This window comes from Semicossyphus pulcher, unplaced genomic scaffold, assembly GCF_022749685.1.
Source record: "Semicossyphus pulcher isolate SPU_LCO1_2020_fin unplaced genomic scaffold, fSemPul1.0.p SCAF_15, whole genome shotgun sequence".
Classification (NCBI taxonomy): Eukaryota; Metazoa; Chordata; class Actinopteri; order Labriformes; family Labridae; genus Semicossyphus; species Semicossyphus pulcher.
Window position 1 is genome coordinate 16,850,140 of NW_027211659.1, and position 21,048 is coordinate 16,871,187.

Sequence of the window (21,048 nt, forward strand, 5' to 3'; positions counted from 1 at the left end):
CAAAAATATCGCACAATCAATGATCAACTACTGTGAATTATTTTATTTATAAGGACATGACACACAATCAAAACAACAATTTAATCAGATTGTTTACAAATCATAATATATTGCAAAAGTCTAATCATATGGGTTACTTGACTGAAATTATTCAGCTACAATTAAAGCTGCACATTATTCATAAAACAAGTTCACTCGACCCGACAAGTTAGAGACCATGCAAATAAACCTTACTGTCTAACTCAAGACCGACCTTTCACTGAAGCAGGAGGGCTTCCTCGTCTTAAAAGGTATTAAATTGCCAAAGGTCAGACTCGAGAGGGAGCTTCCCTTCTGCGTCTGAAAGATCTTGACACAAACGACTTGTACAGAGATAAATGAGGGTAGCAATAGTGACTGCATATGATATACTGTACATATCAGTGCCTTAAATGACATGTTTCAAAAATAGTCTTTATCAAAAAATTCATAATTCAGATCTTTTTACACAAAACAAATATTTTTTATTTTTTTTCTAGCTTATACAAGGACACTTATGGCCAGGTTACTGACAACAGTAATTTCAAAGGAAAAATTAACCATGGTGCTGTTCTGGATATTAATGAATCTCCATGAACAGTTTTGCATTTTAAATTGCTTCATTCAGTTTAAAACATACAGAAACCATTCATGGGATTCGGTGCAGTGTGCTTTCATAATAATTGCTTTAACTTCAAATAAATCAGCCTTTTTGTGGGAGTGGGGGCTTTCTGTTAACAACAGTAAATCTCATAATGCACAATCAACTGCATTAAGTTACAAATTAAACAAAGATATCCTCACTTTTACCATCGTCAAAAAGTGTAAAAAGAAGAGTCAATTGTTTTCTGATAAGAGTGGTGAGATATATACAAACCTCAGAAAGCCACATGTGGTTTCATTGTTGAATGTACTTAATGCTGGATTACTAATTAATGTGCCTTTCACTGACAAAAAGTGTCTCTTGCACAAGACTCGTCTCTCTATTGACACAAAGATCTAACAGTACTTCCCAGAACATAAAAATATACAATGTATTTACAGCAGGAGATTTCTCATAGATTTCAGTGGGAATGATCTTTGAGTGAAAATAAAGTATTTGATGATTCATGTGGGTGATGTCTGTCCCTGATTGTCAGTCGAGTTGTAACAAGAGGGAGCATAACAGTAATTTCAGAAACCTAATTTGATGGCGCATATCAAAACAGTGTTTAACACATTAGCACCTATGACATCACACATACATGTACACATGGGAAACAATCAACAGTGTGATGAGGGATCGAAGAGACTCCACTCTATTGCATTTTCTCAGGCCTGGACAGATGTGGCTTACAGTTAAATTTTTATAGGTGAGAAACTTAATAACTACACATATCTGAAACATGATTCTGAATTCATATACACAACGCAGCACAAAGAAATTGCCTTTTCCTTCCAACCACAGATAATAGTTTGAGAAATAAACTTTGAGCTATGTCTTAAAAAAAAGAAGAAAATAATATAATATGACGGGCAAAATTAAATAAAGCTTCCAGGTCTCCGTGTATTACAGACTGAATAGGTTGATAGCTTATATGTTTGTTGTTACTGTGCAAGTGGAATACGTAGCCTCAGGGCACTGATTAAGAAGAAAGAAATACAGGAATGAGTCAAGAAAAGAGTGGAATAAAGAAAAAAGTAAAGGCACAGATGCAAAACTAAGAAAACTGGAAAACCAAGCACCTCATTTCCACATCTTACATAATCTAGCCGTAATAAAACTTTGACTTTTAGTCAATATAAGGGCGTCTAATTACATTGTTTCTCCTTAACCAGCGCATCTTCGTAGATAAACAGTCAAAGAAACAATAATTTGATTTAAAGTAAAGGTATTATGCAATTCCTCCACTGTGAAAGTACATACTACATTCCCTGTAGTGAAAAATGTGCAAATTGTGCAAAAAGTAAGCACAATCCTCTTAAGAAATTTCACTACAACTCTTACCGATACTTATGAAGGGAAATAAGAATTGTCCTGCAACCATTTCATGTCTGCAGCTTGTACATACCCAAATCTTTCATTTTTTTTGGAGGGGATGGGGGATCAACTTTGAAATGTAGTACAATCCAGCCTTTTTATTCACAGCCTGTCCTGCACTGGAGTCAGATTTAAAAAAACAAAACGGTAAGTGCTTACAAATTCTGAAAGGGAATTCATGTTTTAATTTGAATATAGGAATCAGGAGCTTTGATTTCCTGTGAACCAATTTCGACCCAATCGGTAAATGTGATTTGAACTGGCATCTGAGACACATATCATGTGTAAACACTCATTTAAGGTGCATTATAGTGACTCTGACATAAAGTGAAGAATTAGTTATGATTAGATCGTGGGGTAAATTCAGTAGACAGCTTCACAGGAGATACACAGCTGGAATAAAAAGGTTCTAGGAGTGAACTAAACCAGATTAACAGCGAGGGGAGGTAGATACAGTAAGAGAGGCATACAAAGACAGGGCCTACAGTTTAGTGGACGTGGAAATGTTGCATTAAGCAGCAAAAGCAACTTGATTATGTTTTGTGCAAGGCAAACTGATTGACAAAACAATAAAAATAAACTCAATGGCAATGGTACGACAGAATATTTCACTCCATCTCTTGAATTACACTTAGGTCGCTTAATCTCTCAATTTACATTCTGGAGCAAGAAACACATCTATGCAAATTGCAATTTCTTCTTTTTTAAAGGGGAAGTGCTTATAATGATTCATCAATTTTCATTGTTTCAATTCTAAGAAAACACAAAACATTAATATATTTTATAACATAATGTTGTGAGAAAGAGCACATAGTTACAGTGGGACTTGTTTTGGCAAAAAAAAGGAGACATGAGATAAAGTGCCGCTGAAAAGTATGAACAGAAATGAATTCTTCCTCCGCTGCTTTCAGCCAAATGTTTCACTGGATGTAACATCAGGGGAGGAGTTCAGTTGAGACCTGGTCTCAGTGACTCTGACTAAGGGGAACTCTGAGAAGTCTGTGCTGTGTCCTCGAAGACTTAACTGTCCATTGGCAACAGTAAACTGAGAGGAGGATCCGGACCTTGAAGTCTGGAAATGAGATTTGAAGTTCTGATCGAAGGAGCTTAACTGAAATGTCTGCAGTATACCCTGCGAAGAGTCTGTCTTTTTGGAGGGCGAGACCTGCTCCAGAAAATCCTCATCAGCTGGGGACACTGCAGAGGGAGGGGTGGTCTCGTCACCTGAAAATGAAAATGAGTGCTGGGAGTCCCCGACCAGTAATCCAAAGTGAGGTTTCTCTAAAGTGGACCTTAGTGGAGAGCTCATTCCTGATTTGAACCTGCTGGGGGAAGGAAACTGTTTCTCAGTGGAGAACAGAGGTTGTCCAGCTAAAGTGGGGTTTTCTGCGACCAGGCTGAGGCTCTGGCTGGTCAGGTAGCTGTCGTTCTGGCTGGTCCTCTCCAGCGCTTGCTGGAGAAACTTGGAGTATTCTTGCAAGATGCTGACTTTCTCTGTAGGCGGCTGAGCCTGTGCAGTCGAGGCCCCGAGACTCTCCCCGGGGCTGCTGTCCGAAACATCTGATGAATTAATGGATATGCTTGATGTAACCTCTGTGTCGGCCACGCTGAAGGAAATGTCTGCCTGCCCGTTGGCCTTGTTGGAGTAATGGTCCAACAGCGTCTGAAGAACCTCATCTGGCAACACGTTCTTGTCGTGCGTCGCTTTAATCTCCGTGTTGATGGGCTGGGGCTCTAGAATGGTGGCAGGGACAGTCTCATCGATGACAGCTGACACCACAGTTTGTGTAACAGGTGGCTGAGAGGAAATGCTGCTTGTGTTCAGGCTGTAATCCCGACTGTTGTTGGCCATTGCAGCCTGAAGATAGCGCTTCTTCTTGAGGAACTGCATGGCGTCGTCGTAGTTTGTGCTGCTGGCTGCTGGTTTTGTTGGTCCTTGAAGAGCTTCAACTGACTCCAGTTCAGTGTTGCTTTCTACCTCTAAAAGGCCTTGCTTTTCCACGATTTCAAAGGTGTACTGTGTGACCTTAGTATTTTCCTCAAAGGAAGACAAAGTGGAGAGGCAAGGCGTTTGTTCACCGGACTGTTTGAGACTCCTCTTCGGGACTTTCTTCAGGACGAGTTTAGGAGGAGTCGTATCTTCTGAGGACACTTCGTCCTCTTGGTGTTGGCTCGCCGTGTCATCAGGAAGCTCCACAGAGTAGTCTGAAATCACATACTCATGTTTTACTTTGGAGGACACAGCATAGAGAGGTAGACCTTCGATTTTATTCTGTCCCTGCTCCTCCTTCTTCTCAGTTTCCGCGACAGTGTGCCCATCTGTCTGGGCAGCGGTGGAAGCGCCCGAGGTCTTGTCTGGACACTTTTGGCGCTTTTTCTTGGGCAGTGAGCACTCTTTGGTGAGAAAGGGGAGGCCGAGAGAATCTGCTTCACGTAAAGGCCCAACTTTACCAGCTGCCTTGTTGGTCTTTCTCTCTCTGTTCTCGTGACACATTCGTCTGTGCTTCAAAACCCGGTCTGTTCTGGAGAAGTACTGTGGACAGAGGACAAAAGAAAATGTTGTGAAAATAGGAATAGGAAGTCTATTTACCTGAATTACATGCTGACTTCAATGTTAAATACATACTATGTACATTCTGTGTTCACATCTTGTAGATATAAAGACCAACAGTGTGAGCATCACTTCAAAACAATGCTGTTTTTAAAACCTGATTCCCCACCATATTCAATTACTCACTGGTCCCAGATGCGTTAATTTACTAGTAAACAAAAACAGCTTACCTGGTGACAGTAGTCACACTGGTAGGGCTTCTCTCCACTATGAGTCCTCTTGTGTCTCTCCATGTGGTACTTCTGAATAAACCTCATCCCACACTCATCACAGCGAAAAGGTTTTTCACCTGAACAACAAGACAAGAGAAGGAAAAAAGAAAAACATGGGACTAACTTAAGACTGAAATGAAAAGTAAAAACCTGAGTTCATGTTGATTACATTCACTCATCACTCACCAGTGTGGATTTTCTCATGTCTCTGGAGAAGATATTTCTGAATGAAGCGCATATCACACTGGCTGCACTGAAAAGGCTTCTCACCTGGAGTTTGAAAAACATATGTATAAACATCAGTGCATACAACATAAATATAACATTTCATGATAGTTTTAAAGCAAGATAAATATTAAAATGCCATTTTGAAACATGGCTGGGTTATTCATACCAGTGTGAATGAAGACATGCCTCTGGAGATGGTAGTTGGTTCTGAATGCTGCATTACAGTGAACACAGACGTGACACTTGGGATTTTGTATCCCCAATGATCCATCGTCATTGATGCTGAGAATCTACAACATTAAGGTAATAAAGACGTATAACAGTGTTAGTTTCACTCTTGCAGCTTCTCTTCTCACACACAAGCAGGTCAAGCAGTTTAAAATAAGTGATTTCTGAGATCAATCTGACTCGCACCTTTGCTGGTGAACGCTGCTTCCTCTTTTTCTTCTTGGGACACACCATCAGGTCCTTCACTCCTTTTTTGTCCCTCTTTAACTGGACTGCTGATTCAGACAGCTTCAGCTCCTGCTTGATGCTCAGCTGTAAAAGTACAACCATAGATAGGCAAGATATTTAACAAGGCGCATGACCCACTTTAAGGCCCACGCACACATCCAGCAGCTTATCCGGGTCATGCAGTGGCAACAGGGCAGGCACAGGATAAGCAGCCGATGTGAGGGGACCCCATCAAGGAGCAGCTGCTCCTCCACAAATTAAGCAGCCAGCTGATGTGGTTGAAGCATCCTCTTAGTGTGACCCCCTGCTGGAAGCTTAATAGACCAGGCAGAATCCTCAGGTCCAAGAAAGCCTGAGAAAGCCTGAGATCTCGCAGCTGTCCAGGGAGCACCTGTAGATCTCAAATCTGATTAATTTATTTTGACACTTTTCCTTCATTAGATACAGACAGCTGACAAGAAAGACAGGAAATACAGGGGAAAGAGAGCTAGGATGACATGCAGCAAAGGAACAAGTGTTGATTATGAATGATGTGGAGGCCGTACAAGCACAAATAATCTTATTAATACATTGACTACTTCCTCTAAACCAGCATGAACTCACTGGCATATGAAGCAAGCAGGGTAACTTATTGGTGAGTTTAAGGGGGAAATGCACTCCCACCTCAGCTCCTCCCTCCTCTTCTCCGCCTTCACCATTCTTTGTCATCTCCTCCTGCATCATCAGCTGCTCAGGAGGGACCAGGTCATGAGTAACCAGTGAGCTCTCGGTCAAGTCCTCATCTTCGTCTTCATCGTCTTCGTCCTCAGCCAACAGTGGGTGGTTTGCCAGCGATCGTTCCCCCAGGGTCATCACCACTAGTCCTCCTCCGCTGACCAGCCCGACCCTCCCACCTCCATCGATCCCCCCACTGCTGCACTTTATCAGCATGCCCTCCAACTTGTCCTCAGTGTTCATCTTACATAGAGTAGCTCTTGTGTCTGTAAAAAGACAGATACAGAGAGATAGTTTAATGTCAATTGCACTCAATGTAATAGTTTTTTTTGTTTTTGTTTCAGTTTTTTTGGCTGATGCAAAATCACATGCAACAATAATATCAAGATATAACAAAGTATATATCCAAAACATAGTTCCATTGTGATTATTGATGTAAAGATGCAGGAGTCCAAGTGATTAAGATACAACTAGTATGCAAGCTTAAAGTTTCAAATGATTGTGCATTGGGGATGTGCATTTTAACTAGTTAACCGCTAACCGACCGTTAAGAATTTCATCCGGTTAATACTACCAGTTAAACGGTTAAATAAAATGTAATGTTTTATATTTATATATAGTAAACATATATATTTGGGAAACACATTTTGTTGTCGACAGCTGAGCTGAGCTTGAGAGGAGAGCAAAATGAAACAAGCAAAGAAAAAGCAGCGTGTGGGACTATTTTACCCAAGACGACGACGACAATGTTACTTGTAAATTGTGCAATGCAGTACTTAGGCGATGGTACATTCAATGTGTGTTTTCATTTTTTTAATCTGTTTTTGTTCTCATTTTAATGTTGTCGGTTAACCAGGTATTAACCCGTAAGAGTGTTGGTTAACCGGTCAAAAAAATATTCTAAATGCACATCCCTATTGCGCATCTTAAACATACATTATGCTTACTCTTTATTTTAGTGCAAAAAACTCTGAAGAAACACATACCCGTGTTGGAACCGAACCACTGGCAAGAACAAGTTTAAGACAGGCTCTACTCTGGTTAACATGAATTTCTCCAACCTTATGAAGATGGTTTTAAAGATACTAAGGGTCACTTAAGCTATTAATATTATACTCCCAGAGGGTTTCATTTTGTCAAACTGTCAAGACTCATGACCCAACTCAATTCCACATCTATTCCCCAAACAATGCCTCTTCGTAGCAGTGTTTACTTTTGTTATTGGCTAAGCTATTGTGTGTGTGATCTCATCTCACAAAATGTACTCTACAGGGTAAAGTGATAGCAAGCACTGTAAAACAACTAAGAAAGTTGAACATATATAGAAATAATGTTCTGCTTTTATATGCATATATCGTAAAATGTTTGAAATCGTTATTTATAAATTATGTCCTTTACTTAGCAGGCTGGCTTTTCAAAGACGGCTAAATGTCTACGTGTATAACAGCACATTACTAGACCTGAAGGAGAAGTAAAAAGCAGATATATATAAAAATTTTAACTGGAGCATTACACTGGTGTTCCCATTTCTAGGAGTTCTCCTCAACTACACCTAATTAGTTAACAATCACTCGATCTTAAAACGGTGACGCTAGCTAATGTAGCATTTGTAGACCGTCTGATAACAGGTTTGACATTGTAGCTATTATAGCCCGACCCAGGTGGTAGTGAGTAAGTACCTGTCAAGGTTTAAACATAAACAAGCACTTGGTCCCATATGTAAACACACTCACTGTGTCACTTAGGTTAAGTCTCTTGCTAGCCAGTTAGCTAGCCGCGCTTGTCAAAGCTGCTACATCACATTAAAAGCCATGCTGAAGAAACGACGGAAGCGGGAGGAATATGCCTTCAAAATAAAAGCTAATTTACCACTTCAAAAGGAACACACTTTCTACAGTACATATCATCTAGTATTAAAATATTTTTCACAGCAAAATATGAGTATTGCTTCTACAAATTTTCCACAAACCATATCAACCACGCAAACATTAACAGAATTGCCTAACTTAATGTTTTACTTTTAAGGCGGCCACCGGAAGTTCTATTTCTTTACAACTAATTAACAAACATCTACGGCCTGTTTGATGCTAGTTAGCTAGCTGCTAGCAAGTTGCTGCAAACATGGTTCATCTCTGTTGCTGTAATACTCAGTTGACACCTCATTATCATAACGTTAGACGTTTCTCATTGCGTCCAGTACTTAACGAAAACTCCTTGTTCCCACGAAACGACTTACATGGCCCAAAAAACTACTTTTGTTTGCACATTTCACTAAACTTGTCAGCATGGCTAGTCCGCTATGGCGCTAGCGCCTCCAGCTTCCTCAGCCACTCAGCTCTATAGGCCACAATGTTATGCCTGCTAGTAAGCTAACGTACGCTAACTGCCAGCTCGATACTAGACAAACAATATCCGTCTCAGTAGCGCACAAGTTATATCAACTATTAAAGCTGCATTATTTCCTCTTACCTGCTATGCGTCTTAAACCCGTATAGCTGTCATGATTGTTATGCAAGACTACAGTGTAATGATGGAGTGCGGAATAATCAAATACACCATCACATTTCATGAAGGCATGGAAATTCCTATTTGTCGCCATCTAGTGGTTAACAACGGTAAGTGAGGAACCGTGCGCTCCTGATGCCTGCTGCTGATTGTGTTCACTCTTGCTTCAGCGACCCACTTCTATACATGATCTTTTAAAATTATATTTTAACGATTGTCATATGTCATTGCTTGTATTTTTTGTCATTATTCTTTAGCCTTTTTAAATTAGCAACTTAAAAGATAATAAGCAACTATGGCTAAACACGGGATATTACATTCATTACCCAAATATGATTTATGGTCATCTGATAGAATCCATGCGGAAATTAAGCACGACCAGTCAGTGGGTTGGAGGCCACATGAATAATCAGTTTCATGCTGTCATGTAGTCACTCTATAGCCACCTATATGGTCATGTATGGTGTGTTTGTGGCTCCAGATGAAAAGGGCTTCAGAAGGCTTCTATTTACTCATATCTTCTTGCCTTAGCGAAATAACACATAGAACGCAAAATTCGCTCGTTTTGCTTGGTGATGGTGACAAAATAAGTTTCAAAATAACCTTTGAAAGCCCTTTATTATAATAATGACCTTGTCACATTAATAGGGTACTATATCTATTGCATTACAGCTACATCATGACTTGACAGCGGTTGTCCGTGACATTTCTCAAACCATCTTCCCCCTATTATGCGATTATTATGGGATTAGTTTAGAAAGGCGCGTTAGGGCAACAGTCCATAAGAACCAACCTTACAGGTACAATTTAAAACAGCAACAAAGAGTGTATCCAGTGCAAACGGGTTAAATTTAATAACCATAAAGATTTATATATTAATCTTCGACTGACATCTTTGCTACTAAAAAAGGGTGTTGAGGTTCGTGATAAGATGATAGCCTGTCATGCCGAACCATCTCATCACCACACACACACACACACACACACACACAGCCTACACACATACACACTTCTCACACACGCCCCGCCGTGTGGAATACTAATCAACCTGTTTGCCTATAAGTGCAGCAGCTCGGCGCGCAACTTCGGACTTCTCCCCTCTGTGCCTGGAAATTTCATCTAAACCTCCACCTGCTGAATTTCATAGGCTTTTTGCACCGCAGCAGTTATCCCTCCTGTCTCCCACTCACTGTCTCTGTTTCTCCTAATGTGCGACAGGCAGCCGGAGAGAGTGGATCTGGGGATATTCAGCCCTCTCCTGCGACGCTTCCAGCAAGGGAAGCCCCCACGCGTTGCGCGCCTGGATCGCCGGTAAAAATTCGAGTCGCGGAGTGCGTGTGCATGTGCGTCAGGCTCTAAATGTGTGTCTTCGCGCACGTCAAAGCCCCTGGCTCCGTCCTCAACAGTTGCTACCGGAGCGGCGGAGAGGAGCGGAGGAGAGCGGGAGAGACAGCAGACTGAGGACGGACGGACGCGGAGCCCCACGCCGCTCTGCCCGGCTCTGCTCCTGACATGCAGTCGCTCATCTCTCCGGTGACCAAGGCCATCCTAGTAGCGCTCTTCATCTTCGCCATACTCCTCATCCTCTATGTGATTCTTTGGTACATTTGCAGAGACGTGGACTGCGACCACGGCATCTGAGGATTCCGTTAAACGGGAATAACGGGGATTTCACAATGGGGCGCACAGAGAGAGAGCCCGCAGAGCCCAGGGTCATTCCGTAAGTCTGCACTCTTCTTTTTCTCGTGTCTTTCTTGTTGTGTGCGCGTGTTTCCAGGTTATCTGTGGATGTGAGTGTCTCTGTGTGTGCACGCTTGCATTCTAGTCGTGCGTAATGTTTAATGCGCTCTGGTTAAAAGGTGATGACCGGAGTGCGTCTCCACCGGCACCCGGTCTCCCAAACCCTCACTGAGCAGAGCCCCACATCCCTTATTGTTAAAGTTGACAGCGATCATCAATCAATACGGGCTTATAATGTATCACACACCCGGCGTTGTTGCTGCCAGTGAATCCTCAAAGGTGAAACAATGTCACGAGGAGGATATCGAACTGGTGTCAAACGGAAGACGGCGCGGGCGCGCGTGTGTGGAGAACGAGGAGCGCCGGTGACATTGCGGTAAACGGCGTGGGTGTCCCTTAAGGTCAACAACAACAACAGTGTTTACACCAGGTTGCCAATATTGTTTTGTCCACCCCTCTCCCCCTCTTCCTTCTCCTCCTCCTCATCCGTATATCTGCAGCATTAGTTCATGTTCAGTTCATCTTGGTCTCTGAGGATGCTCCCACACTGGCATTTTACATCCAACGAGATAACAGGATTATCTCTATTGGCTCCTGTGCGTCTTATTCCTAATCTGGCTCGTGCCATGTTTTTGACTCCTTATCGTGAATACCCCGCTAATGCTTTTACGCATAGCACATTTATATTCCCCTTGACATCAGTGGGCTTAGTCAACATGTCCAATCTTAGTTTAAGAACACGCTCTTAGATTTACTTTAACACACTCACACACAGGAACAAACACATCTGTTGGCCACGCTTAATTAAAGACTTCTCAGTATCGCAGGCACGTTGGCCCCCAATGCATACACGCTATCACATGACCCATAATGCCATTAAACATGTGAGATGTAATTGCCATTTTTTATCTGGGTCCAAAAGAATTTTGTTTTCATCTCCAGCCCCCTCCGAACAAGGAGCATTAACACATTCTGCACATCATAAAATGGTTAACTTGAAGGGCACACCAAGGACATGTTGCTTTCTGAGGGATTTTAGGACACTTAAGTACAGATGTAGTGAGGCTTCTGCACATTCAAACCCATTTAATCCATGCCTTCAATTGCAGAAAAGACTTTACTCATCTATGAATCTTTATGATATCAATTTATGTTATTATGATGTAAAAATGAGGAGGGCCTTTTTACAGGGGAAAAGGCATGGCATCACTAACCACCTTATAAGATAGAACTGATTGTTGATTCCTGAATGACAATCGCTGACTGCAGCTCAGACTGAAGTTTATCCACCTTTTTATAGAGCGCCACATCAACATTTTCCCCATGAACACCTCAGAGGATTTAAACATCCAAGCAACTCTCCAAACTCACGGAAAAAGTGCAAGTTTAAGCTTAAAAAATTTAAACCTTCTTATTTTGAGCTACGGGACGCCTCACTCGAGTACTTAAAAATCCATAAGCAGCCTAAATGCTGGATGCAGCCATGAGGAAGAAACCCCGCAGTCTCCTAAACTGTTGTGTGTACTCTTCCGCAACGACAAAGAGTCTGGTGGGAAGGCAGATGCCCTGTTTGACCGGACAACAAAATCTTTCCTGTCAGCCATGCAAGCAGCCTTTTGGCCTCTAAATACATACACATACACATAGGCTGTAAAATGACAGTTCGGACTCCATCAGCCCCAGTAATGACCCAAAGAGAGAGAGCGAAAAGGTGTTTGACTTCTGCGTCAGCTGTTGGTGTCTGTCTGTTTAAACCGGTGCCCTGGATCGTCTGTGTTTGGGCAAGTTTGTGTGTCAAGGTGGAAAGAAAGGAAAAAGCTGTGTCTGAGGCACTGTGTTTGTTTGTGCAGTTTGTTAAAGGAGAAAGGCAGTGTGTGTGTCTGCCTGTGTATGTGTGTGTGCGTGCGAGCGTGGGAGGGGGTTAAACACTGACATGCTCCGGAATGACAGATGAAAAAAAAAAAAAGTGGAGCAGGGAAGGCTCAGCGGGACTCAGGATGGGAGACAGGTGTGTGTGTTCGTGTGTGCATGTGTGTGTGTGTGTGTGTGCCTTTGCATGGATTCATGAGCATGACTCAAATTCACTCAAGTCTATTGAAAATGTTTTCTATTCAAAGTAAAATATTGTTTTTTGTAGCGCATGTGTGACCTACAAAGTAAATTAAACAATAATTCTAGTCATGCGCACATTAAGGATTGTGTATTAAACGACATAAAATTAAATTTGCCTTTATTATTTAGTGTTATTTTTGGTTTCATCATAAGGGTGATACTCAATCCCTCAAACGCAACATGGTAATACCAGAGATGATGCGTTGTGGGAGGCAGCAGGCACGGACAGAAGAGCTTCCTCCAGAGTGCTTAAACGTTAACACACCTTGATAGATCCAAGTTCAATTGAGATTGAAGCCATGAAATATTTAGGCATAAAAGTAAATTATTGAAGCTTCCGGCGGTGAGGAGGGGATGCGTTAACCTGTTATGGCCTCTGAATGATAATCAACTGAATAATAAAGTGTGTGCGTATATGGGTGTGTTGCTTCAGCCAATTACAATCCAAAAAGAATCATATGGACGGAAGAAAATAGACCCGATAATTCTATAGTCTCTATACGGCCTTTATAAATATAGAAATAAAGTTTCCCATCATAAAAAGTATAAATTTGACTGTAAAGGTCATGGTTTTTTTGTTTTGGATAGCTGAGATGAGGCGTTTAAGGTCACAGAGCAGAAGCTGCATCAACAACTGATGGTATAAAGAAACACATTTAATAATACCAGTGTTTGGCATTCACTGAATTATTCATGCTTTTGTTTATTTCCATTTTCAATATGTGTCCTTGAAGTGTTGAACAGCTTCTAAAACTATTTAGCATACTGCTGATTAATTTAGATACAAATGTTGAAGAGCTCCAGCCATACTCACTGCCCGTAACCTGAAGCAACTTTGGGCATTAAAATGTCACATACATGCCTACTGAAAAAATATCTTAATTAATTTACAATAAATAAATAAATAAATGGGAGCTAAAAGTCACCACATTCAGTATGTTGATTAACCCTTTTTAAATGCTACATCAGTATAGCTGTGGGATATATGAAAGACTCTTCTTGGTTAGAGGTCAGAGGTCAGGGTCAAGATCTGTACCGCTAGAGAGTCAGAGTCTTTGTCAAGGCCATTTCAGCAGGAGTGGGTACTTAATGGTACAAAGGGTTGAACAGGCTTGTTGGCCAAAGGACAGTATGCATACTGTATAAAACATGTGCCATATTAACTGTGTAAATGATTATGATCGGACTCTGCTGTATTTGCATGATGGATACTCTGCTTTGCAACAGCTTACATCTATAATATGTAAGATCAACTCCGGTTTGACATTGTTTATTTGATGTTGTTTAGTACCAATTGTTTCTACACTGCAGAAAACAGTAAATTGATTTTGATTGGAATTTGAATGTCATTAAAATTGTATTTTTTAAAGTTATTTTCTGCTTTATTTTCTCTATTTTGAAGGTCCCCCTGTGTCTCCATCCTCCTACACCCTTATCCTTACCTCATAGCTGTGTAATCATTGTATAAAACTGCATTGTATTAATTCAATTTTAATTTTTTAATTCCAATCTTTAATTACTTCAAGGTTATGCTTTTATGTGTCCCATTTGTGTTTTTCTGATGCACAAAAGCAGTTTTCAAATACTTTACATCATTACCATGACAAACTGAAGCTGTCCAGCCTTGGTGGAGGTATTTCCTCCAAATGATAACGTCGCTGATTTTAGTTTAGAAACAGTGTTTCCATTACCAAGTCTGTCCACAAGAGAGCACTGACAAGTTTATTTTTCAACAGTATTTAGGTCACAATTTCTTATCATTTAAAATCAAAGGTACTTTATTCTGTAAAAAAAATGCTTGACAGCATCAACTTTTTCAAAAGCAGGGTATTTCTCCTCTCTCTGGAATGCTCACTTGTTGTGTTTTTTGGATTTACTCACCATAACTCATTCACTTTCATTTATACTACATGCCTGGGGCTTCCTATTGCACGTCATCCCCCTTTCCTCTCCTCTCCTTTTCAGCAGCTCGCCAATTTACTCTCTCAAAAAATCCCACAAAATCCCTCCCTCCTTACACCTCCCTACACCTAATCTCTGTTCCAACCTTAACCTAAAAACCAACTCCGATTTTCTCACACATCACCTCGGGAGAGAGATGCCAAGTCAGGATGAGCTGACGTCACAAATATGTCCTCATTCAAAAGCTCTGAAACTCAAATTGGCTCTCAGAAAGACAGAAGCACGGAAACACTCACACACCTCAAAGCCATAAAAATAGATTGTGAGTGACTCAGCCGTTATGTAAAGTCCATCTCTGATAGGGCCGCCTGGGGCTGTTTATGTCAGTTTAGCTTGACGGCGCTGGAGCTGAGGTGACACGTGTCTGCTGTGTCCGAGCTCCAACACACACTCTCTCTCACACACACACACACACACACACACAGATGCATAGTTTTCCCAGAATATGCGTGCGAGCATCCCTCCCCTCTCACTCCTTCTTCTTCTTTCCTACGATCCCCAGTGTGTGTGTGTGTGTGGGTCCCGCTGGACAAAGATGTGATACCGTCAGCGTAATGGACTCCCTCCAGCCCAAACAGTGCACATTATTAGCATTTCAGCGCACACTGGGAGGGAAACACCACGCTAGACATGAGTCACATCCGCCTTCCCTCTGGCCAGGTGGACAGTTCAATCAATAGTGGTAAACATGAGCAAACCACGACTCCAGAGCCGGACTTGTGCATTAGCTTGCTGCTGTCTCTATTGAATATCACATCTAATCGTCTGTGTATCAACCGCTTCTCCTATAACAGATGTGAAGCAGGGTGTTTGATTATGTATTCATCATCTGCTTTGGTTTCCTATGGGGAAAAACCTGAACTTGTATTAATTATAAGGAGATATTTTAATCAGCTGTAATGCAAATATGTTTCCCACAGTTATCAACCTGGGTGTGAATACAGGCCTCTCTTGTCCCATGGTGCTCCTAATGCTGTTCCACCTCACTGGATTGAAATCGATTGGGAAGCACTACAGGGTGTTTTTAAGTAATAAGGGAGGCGTTAGTTTGAAAATGATCACATTTAAATGTCCAAATTAAGCCACAAGTGTCATCCAATAATCCACACTGGCTCTGCCTTTATCTAATGTGGCTTAAGCTGAATAAGAAAATGAATCCTGTAAATGCTATATTGATCGTACTGTCATACCTCGAATAATCAAAGACGGCCTCACATTCTTATAGCTGATATCTGATTTAATTTTCTTTCGTGAGGCAGCTGCATTTCCGAGTTAAATGGAAGGGTAGGTAAGGCCTTGAAGCCAAGGAAGCAAAACGCACACACATACACACACAACCTTAAAATCTCACTGTGTGCTCATCGCCCTGAAGTGAGAGACAGAAAAAAAAGAGAGAAGCAGAGTAGGACAGAAAGAAAGAGTGTCCTCGCAGCACCGTCTCGCCGACAACAGGTTTCAGATAGAAACAGAGGCACACACGCTGACTCACAGACTGTTAAATTAAATGTGCTAAATACTGTGTGCTTGTGTGTGTGTGTGTGTGTGTGTGGTGAGGATATTTAATGACAGTCTTAATTGGTGCAAGCAAGTACCCCTCCCACTGCTCCTCATTCTACATCTACTAATGGAAAGTCAACCACTCCCTACAGACGGTTAAGAGGAAGAGTTTTTTCCCACACAACACCATGAATTAATAGTCCAAACACTTTGCACGTTAAATGCTGATAACAAAAATGCGTCCACAGACACATTTTTATACAGAAAAGCTTTGCTTTCAGAAGATATTACAATTTTTTTTTTGTCTTTAAACGTAAAAAATGCTTTTGCACATTTGCACGGTCTATTCCTTGCCTAAAAAATGCAGTTAAGATTTTGGAGACATCTGACATTTCTGGAGCTCCTGACATGGTTTAGGAGGAAGAACAGTTAATATTTTGTGTGATTGTAGATTTCTAACTAATAGTAAACAGCCAAATACTAATATATGCGCATGAGGACTACAGAAAGAGATATTGTTATTTTATCACTCTTTAAGGCATTACGGAGTCCTTTTGTTGAAAATGCCTGTGAGTCAAAAAGAGGGGGAAAAATTCCCAGACCTAATTCAAGTCTAGGATGATATTATATGGTGTGTGAAGTTGCCCTCTGCAAACACATGCAAAAAAAGTTTTACTTTCATGTTTACAATCTGGCTTTTCTGCTTCTACCCCGTGGAAAGCCTTCGGCTGCTGCAGCTGAGGCGGCACGACTATTACCAAATCTGTTCACGTACAGTCATCTGCCTTTTCCCACCCACGGCTCCTAGCGCACATCCGGCCATCTGTGGAGGGGGGATCTCTCTCAATTGCCTCCCCTGGGGCTTATTTTTATTTTTCCTCTTACTTACAATCCAAGTGTGAGTGTTTGTTTTTTTCCGGGTAGTTTGTCCCTCTCTTTGTAGAGATCTCGGGTTACAAACACATGCTGTTGTGGGCCTATAAAGCCCTTTGAGACACTGGCCTATGCAAGGACTCTTGACTTCCTGTTCAAGAAAAGGATACTCATCATTTTGTCATCAATGACACACTTACATCTTTGCATTAAATATGTAGATGGAGGCAGAATGTGATTGGCTAGGCGTAGCATGAAGACAAAAAGCAAGGGATTTTACTAATTGGCCCATTTTAGTAAATACGTTTTTAATTGCCAAAGCCAGAAAGCACAGTTGTAAAACATTGGCTATGGCTCCATTCAGTTAACACATGTCAGTGAGCATGAACAATGCCAATTCCCTGGAAGTAGCTCACCTAAATGGAATACAGCCACCAGGAATGTCGTTCATTCCACTTGTGCTTTCCTGCTTTGGCGAGTTAAAATGTCTGCTGTGAAAAGCGTCGATTAACACATTGTATTTCAGTTGTCTAATTTGCGCACAAGCCAAACGGAAGAACGTCAATTTGAGCAGCTAATTGGAAGCCAAAATTGTTTCTCAGCTTCAGCTACAAATGCTCATAAACCAGAAAGATTGCTGTTAGTGAGCCTCACAGCGGCAGGTAGGGGTGAAACAGAGCCTGGACTTTTCACTAACTCCCAGTCTTGCTAAGCTAAGCTAATCAACTCCAGGCTCAAGCTTCCTGTTTAGCTTACAGACATGAGAGTGGCATTAATCTTGTCAATGACATCTCAGCAAGAAAGTAAAATTCTTTTTCACTTTTGCATGAATGACACACATATTGTACATCAGCAAAGACACACACAGGAAGTGTCTTGCTTGAAACACTTTCTTTAACCATTTCATTGTCTCCTTTAAGCTAAGCACAGATAGACATACGCCTGCTGGTTTTAAACACACCAGCTTACACTCAAATGTAGGTGCACAGAGACATTTGAGCTTCAGATTGCTCAGTACAACATTCCCAGTAGGTTTGTCTTTCCTACATGCAAAAGTGCAGCCTTATTAGAGGACAGTATGTAGCCTGCAGCCCCGTCTCTGAGCTCAAAGTGCATCCTTGATTGTCGGAAACGTCTGTCTGAGGAAAAGCTTTGAAAGAGGCGGCTCGAAGTGAAAGAAAAAGACAACATCAATTCTCATAGCCTGTTGCACTTTGAGGCCCAAATTGCCCGTGTCAAACCCAGAAAATCCCCTTTCTTCACACTGTGACACTTCACCTATCATCTCCCCTGGGTGGCAGAAACAAACTTGGGGAAAAATGTTGAGGCCTGTCAAAACCGTCGTATTTGAAAACTGTCGGTGGCATTTCTATGCTAAAAATATCCAAAATCCTTTACCTTCTGCTCTCATGAGGGATAAATCTATGCCTAACATGAAATAAAGCTTACATTTGAACTGTCAGCACACACTCACACATACGCACACTTGCACAGAGATCCTGTAGAGCTGTTGTCAGCCTGGATTTACAAAGTTAGACAAGTTGAGCTTTGCAGCCAGCCAGTGGTTGTCATATAAGAGTAGGTGACTGTTTGTCTGAGCTATTCTGATGCTGTTCACATGTTATTTACATCACACACTCTCCTGTCATATCCTGTTCTCTGGGTGTCTCATGTGTGTACATACGTCTCCATTTGTGTGTGTGTGCTTATGTGTGTAAAAGACTGTCTCCCTGATGTCCCATCATCCCAAATAATCATCCGATAGTCATGCGTGAGATGCGATTTCCTTTAAACAATAGCAGGCCGGCTCGGCTCGCTGACCCCCCAACCTCTCAGGCTGCGACGGAACAAACACTCACACTTGCACACACACACACACACACTCTCAGCTTGCATTAATAGAGCTGCACAGTTAAATACACACACACACACACACACAGCCTCCACAGCTCAGCCTCCGTCAGAGCAGTGGCAGTGGTGATGACACACTCTCTTCATGTTGCTGCTCATTTTTATCCGCCTTCTAAGCAGACTTTAATAACTGGGGCCAACTGCATGTCAGTCCTGCTGCTCTATAGTGAGACCTTAAGTATTGGATAGTGGGCAAGTCGTAATCTAATACTAATGATTTCCTTGCCAAGAGAAAGAAGGAAGTGATTTTGAATGCCCCAGACCTGTCTTTAACAGAAATGATTGTAATTTAGCTCCAATGAAGGACTTGGGGAGTTTGGTTGGCCTACTTTGAATGCCAGTGATAGTTCAGCTAGCTCGGCCCTGCTCGCCAAACACAATCCATCACAGCAGTGGGTTTTTTCAGCTATAGATAATGATGGTCAGATTTTGTCTCATTCTTTTGGGTCGGAAGTTTAGTCCTGTAATGTATGATTGTGATTTATTATTATGTGTTCAGAAAGCATTTCCTGTTTTATTTTGTTGTTTACTACCCTTGTGATATTCTACTTCCTGCTTTTGTGTGTTTTCCCTCTTGCTTGATTGTGTGCCCCGCCAAGGGCCGGCTCTGGCCATTTTTGGCGCCCTTGGCGAGTTTATAATTTGGCGCCCCCACTGCAAATGATAAAATATAATTTTTTCTGCCACACAATATCATTTTCTATTTTGCATGCCAGTGTCCAACACAGTTGATATTGCCATTAAGATTGATCAAGCTTACTACAAGGTGTTGGTATATGCGGACATTGAGGGGCCTTATACACCAGTAGGGCGGTCTGGGGGATTCTCCCCCACAATTTTTTTTTATAAAAAGCTCTATTTTGATGCAATTTTATGCACTCTTTATTTACATTCAAAGTAATCATTGAAAATTCAAAAATATGTACCTCAACTACTTTCATTTAACATTTATTGAATAGACTTGGCAAATTCTGAAATTAAGTTACCATTAGTTTACTGTAATATTGTAATATATGGGTTTTTCTTTATTCATGGAAACTCACAATAAACTTTTTAAGGTAGAGTTTCTTTGTCTCTTTCCTCGCTTTCGCTTTCCATCACATGCTGCTGTCTCTCTTCCCCTACCTTTCTATTATTTGTTGTCTGTCTGAATAGGGGGAGCTAATTAAACAACAGAACATACATTATATGTAAGGCAAAAACTCTCACCCTCCCCTCTATTAAAAGATTAAGTTTGAGTTTTTCCAACAGGGCCTGAACACATCTCTCCTCTCCTCTCTCGTAACTTGTGTTGTGAAGTGCACGCTGAGTGAGTGGTAGAGGAAGTAAGAGAGATAGAGAGCGGCAGAGTGACGGTTAATGCGGGCGGAGCAGAGAGAAAGGTTGGGAGTGAAGGTGTCAATCTTGCAGTAGGCTTGAATTTAACATTAAAATGTTTGAGGCTCAAGCCAGCGCCCCCCCGCAGAACGTGTTTGTCTTCTTTTGTCAAACCTTGAGTCATACAGTGTAGCCTTGCTCCCCGTTACAGTGTTTCCTTATGGCTCGACTTGTGTTTGCACCCTTTTTGATGGCTCTTATTGTTTTCCCGTGGATTTTGATTTCTCTGGACTTTGTACAGAAAGCCTTTTAAGTTTGCCTCTCTTGTTTATTAAATCTCCTCAAGTCTGAACTTGGGTCCTCTCCCTTTTTTGTTAATCTCAAACCTGACAAAATAACACGCTTTACAATGGAAAAGAAAAAGTAAAGTAACAAAACAGCCATTCTAAAATACTCTATTGCATGTAAAGGTTCCTAATTTGAAGTACAGCAGTATTGTCAGTAAACTGTAAAGCATCCAAAGTGAACTCGCTCTGCAGCAGTGGCCCAGTGGCCACTTTGTATTTTAAAGGGGGAAATGTCTCTTTGGGAGAATAACTTAGTTTACATGGTAATCTACAGTATATAAATCTGTGTAAAACAGCAACCAAATATAGATTCAGTGATAACCGTAATCAATTTCCTCTCTCACACAGGGCTCCCCGCTTGAATTGATTTAGTAACGGCCATTAGCATTTTAACATTTTGTTTTGGGGAAGGTGACTCACTGCAGCAGGTGTCCTTTCATGATATTTCCAAGAGACAAAAATAAACTTTCATCCAATATAAAAATGTTGAAAGACATCTCTGCTCTTTTAACACATCTCTGCTAG

General features: G+C 41.4%; 1 protein-coding gene across 4 annotated transcripts; it reads right to left on the reverse strand.

The window, feature by feature from the left end:
- Positions 1–38: 38 nt before the first annotated feature.
- znf148 (zinc finger protein 148) lies at positions 39–8,838 on the reverse strand. Of its 4 annotated transcripts, none has more exons than XM_069663697.1 (7): positions 8,729–8,838; positions 6,149–6,525; positions 5,504–5,629; positions 5,256–5,379; positions 5,048–5,131; positions 4,820–4,938; positions 39–4,571 (listed from the first exon to the last, which is right to left on the reverse strand). In XM_069663697.1, exons 1-7 carry the CDS (start codon positions 8,826–8,828, stop codon positions 2,946–2,948), a joined length of 2,556 nt encoding a protein of 851 aa, XP_069519798.1. In that variant the 5' UTR covers positions 8,829–8,838; the 3' UTR covers positions 39–2,945. The 4 variants fall into 4 exon arrangements, with proteins under 4 accessions (XP_069519798.1, XP_069519802.1, XP_069519799.1 ...); XM_069663701.1 differs by having other exon boundaries at positions 6,209–6,525; positions 8,729–8,809; XM_069663698.1 differs by lacking the exon at positions 8,729–8,838 and adding an exon at positions 7,993–8,068.
- Positions 8,839–21,048: the final 12,210 nt, after the last annotated feature.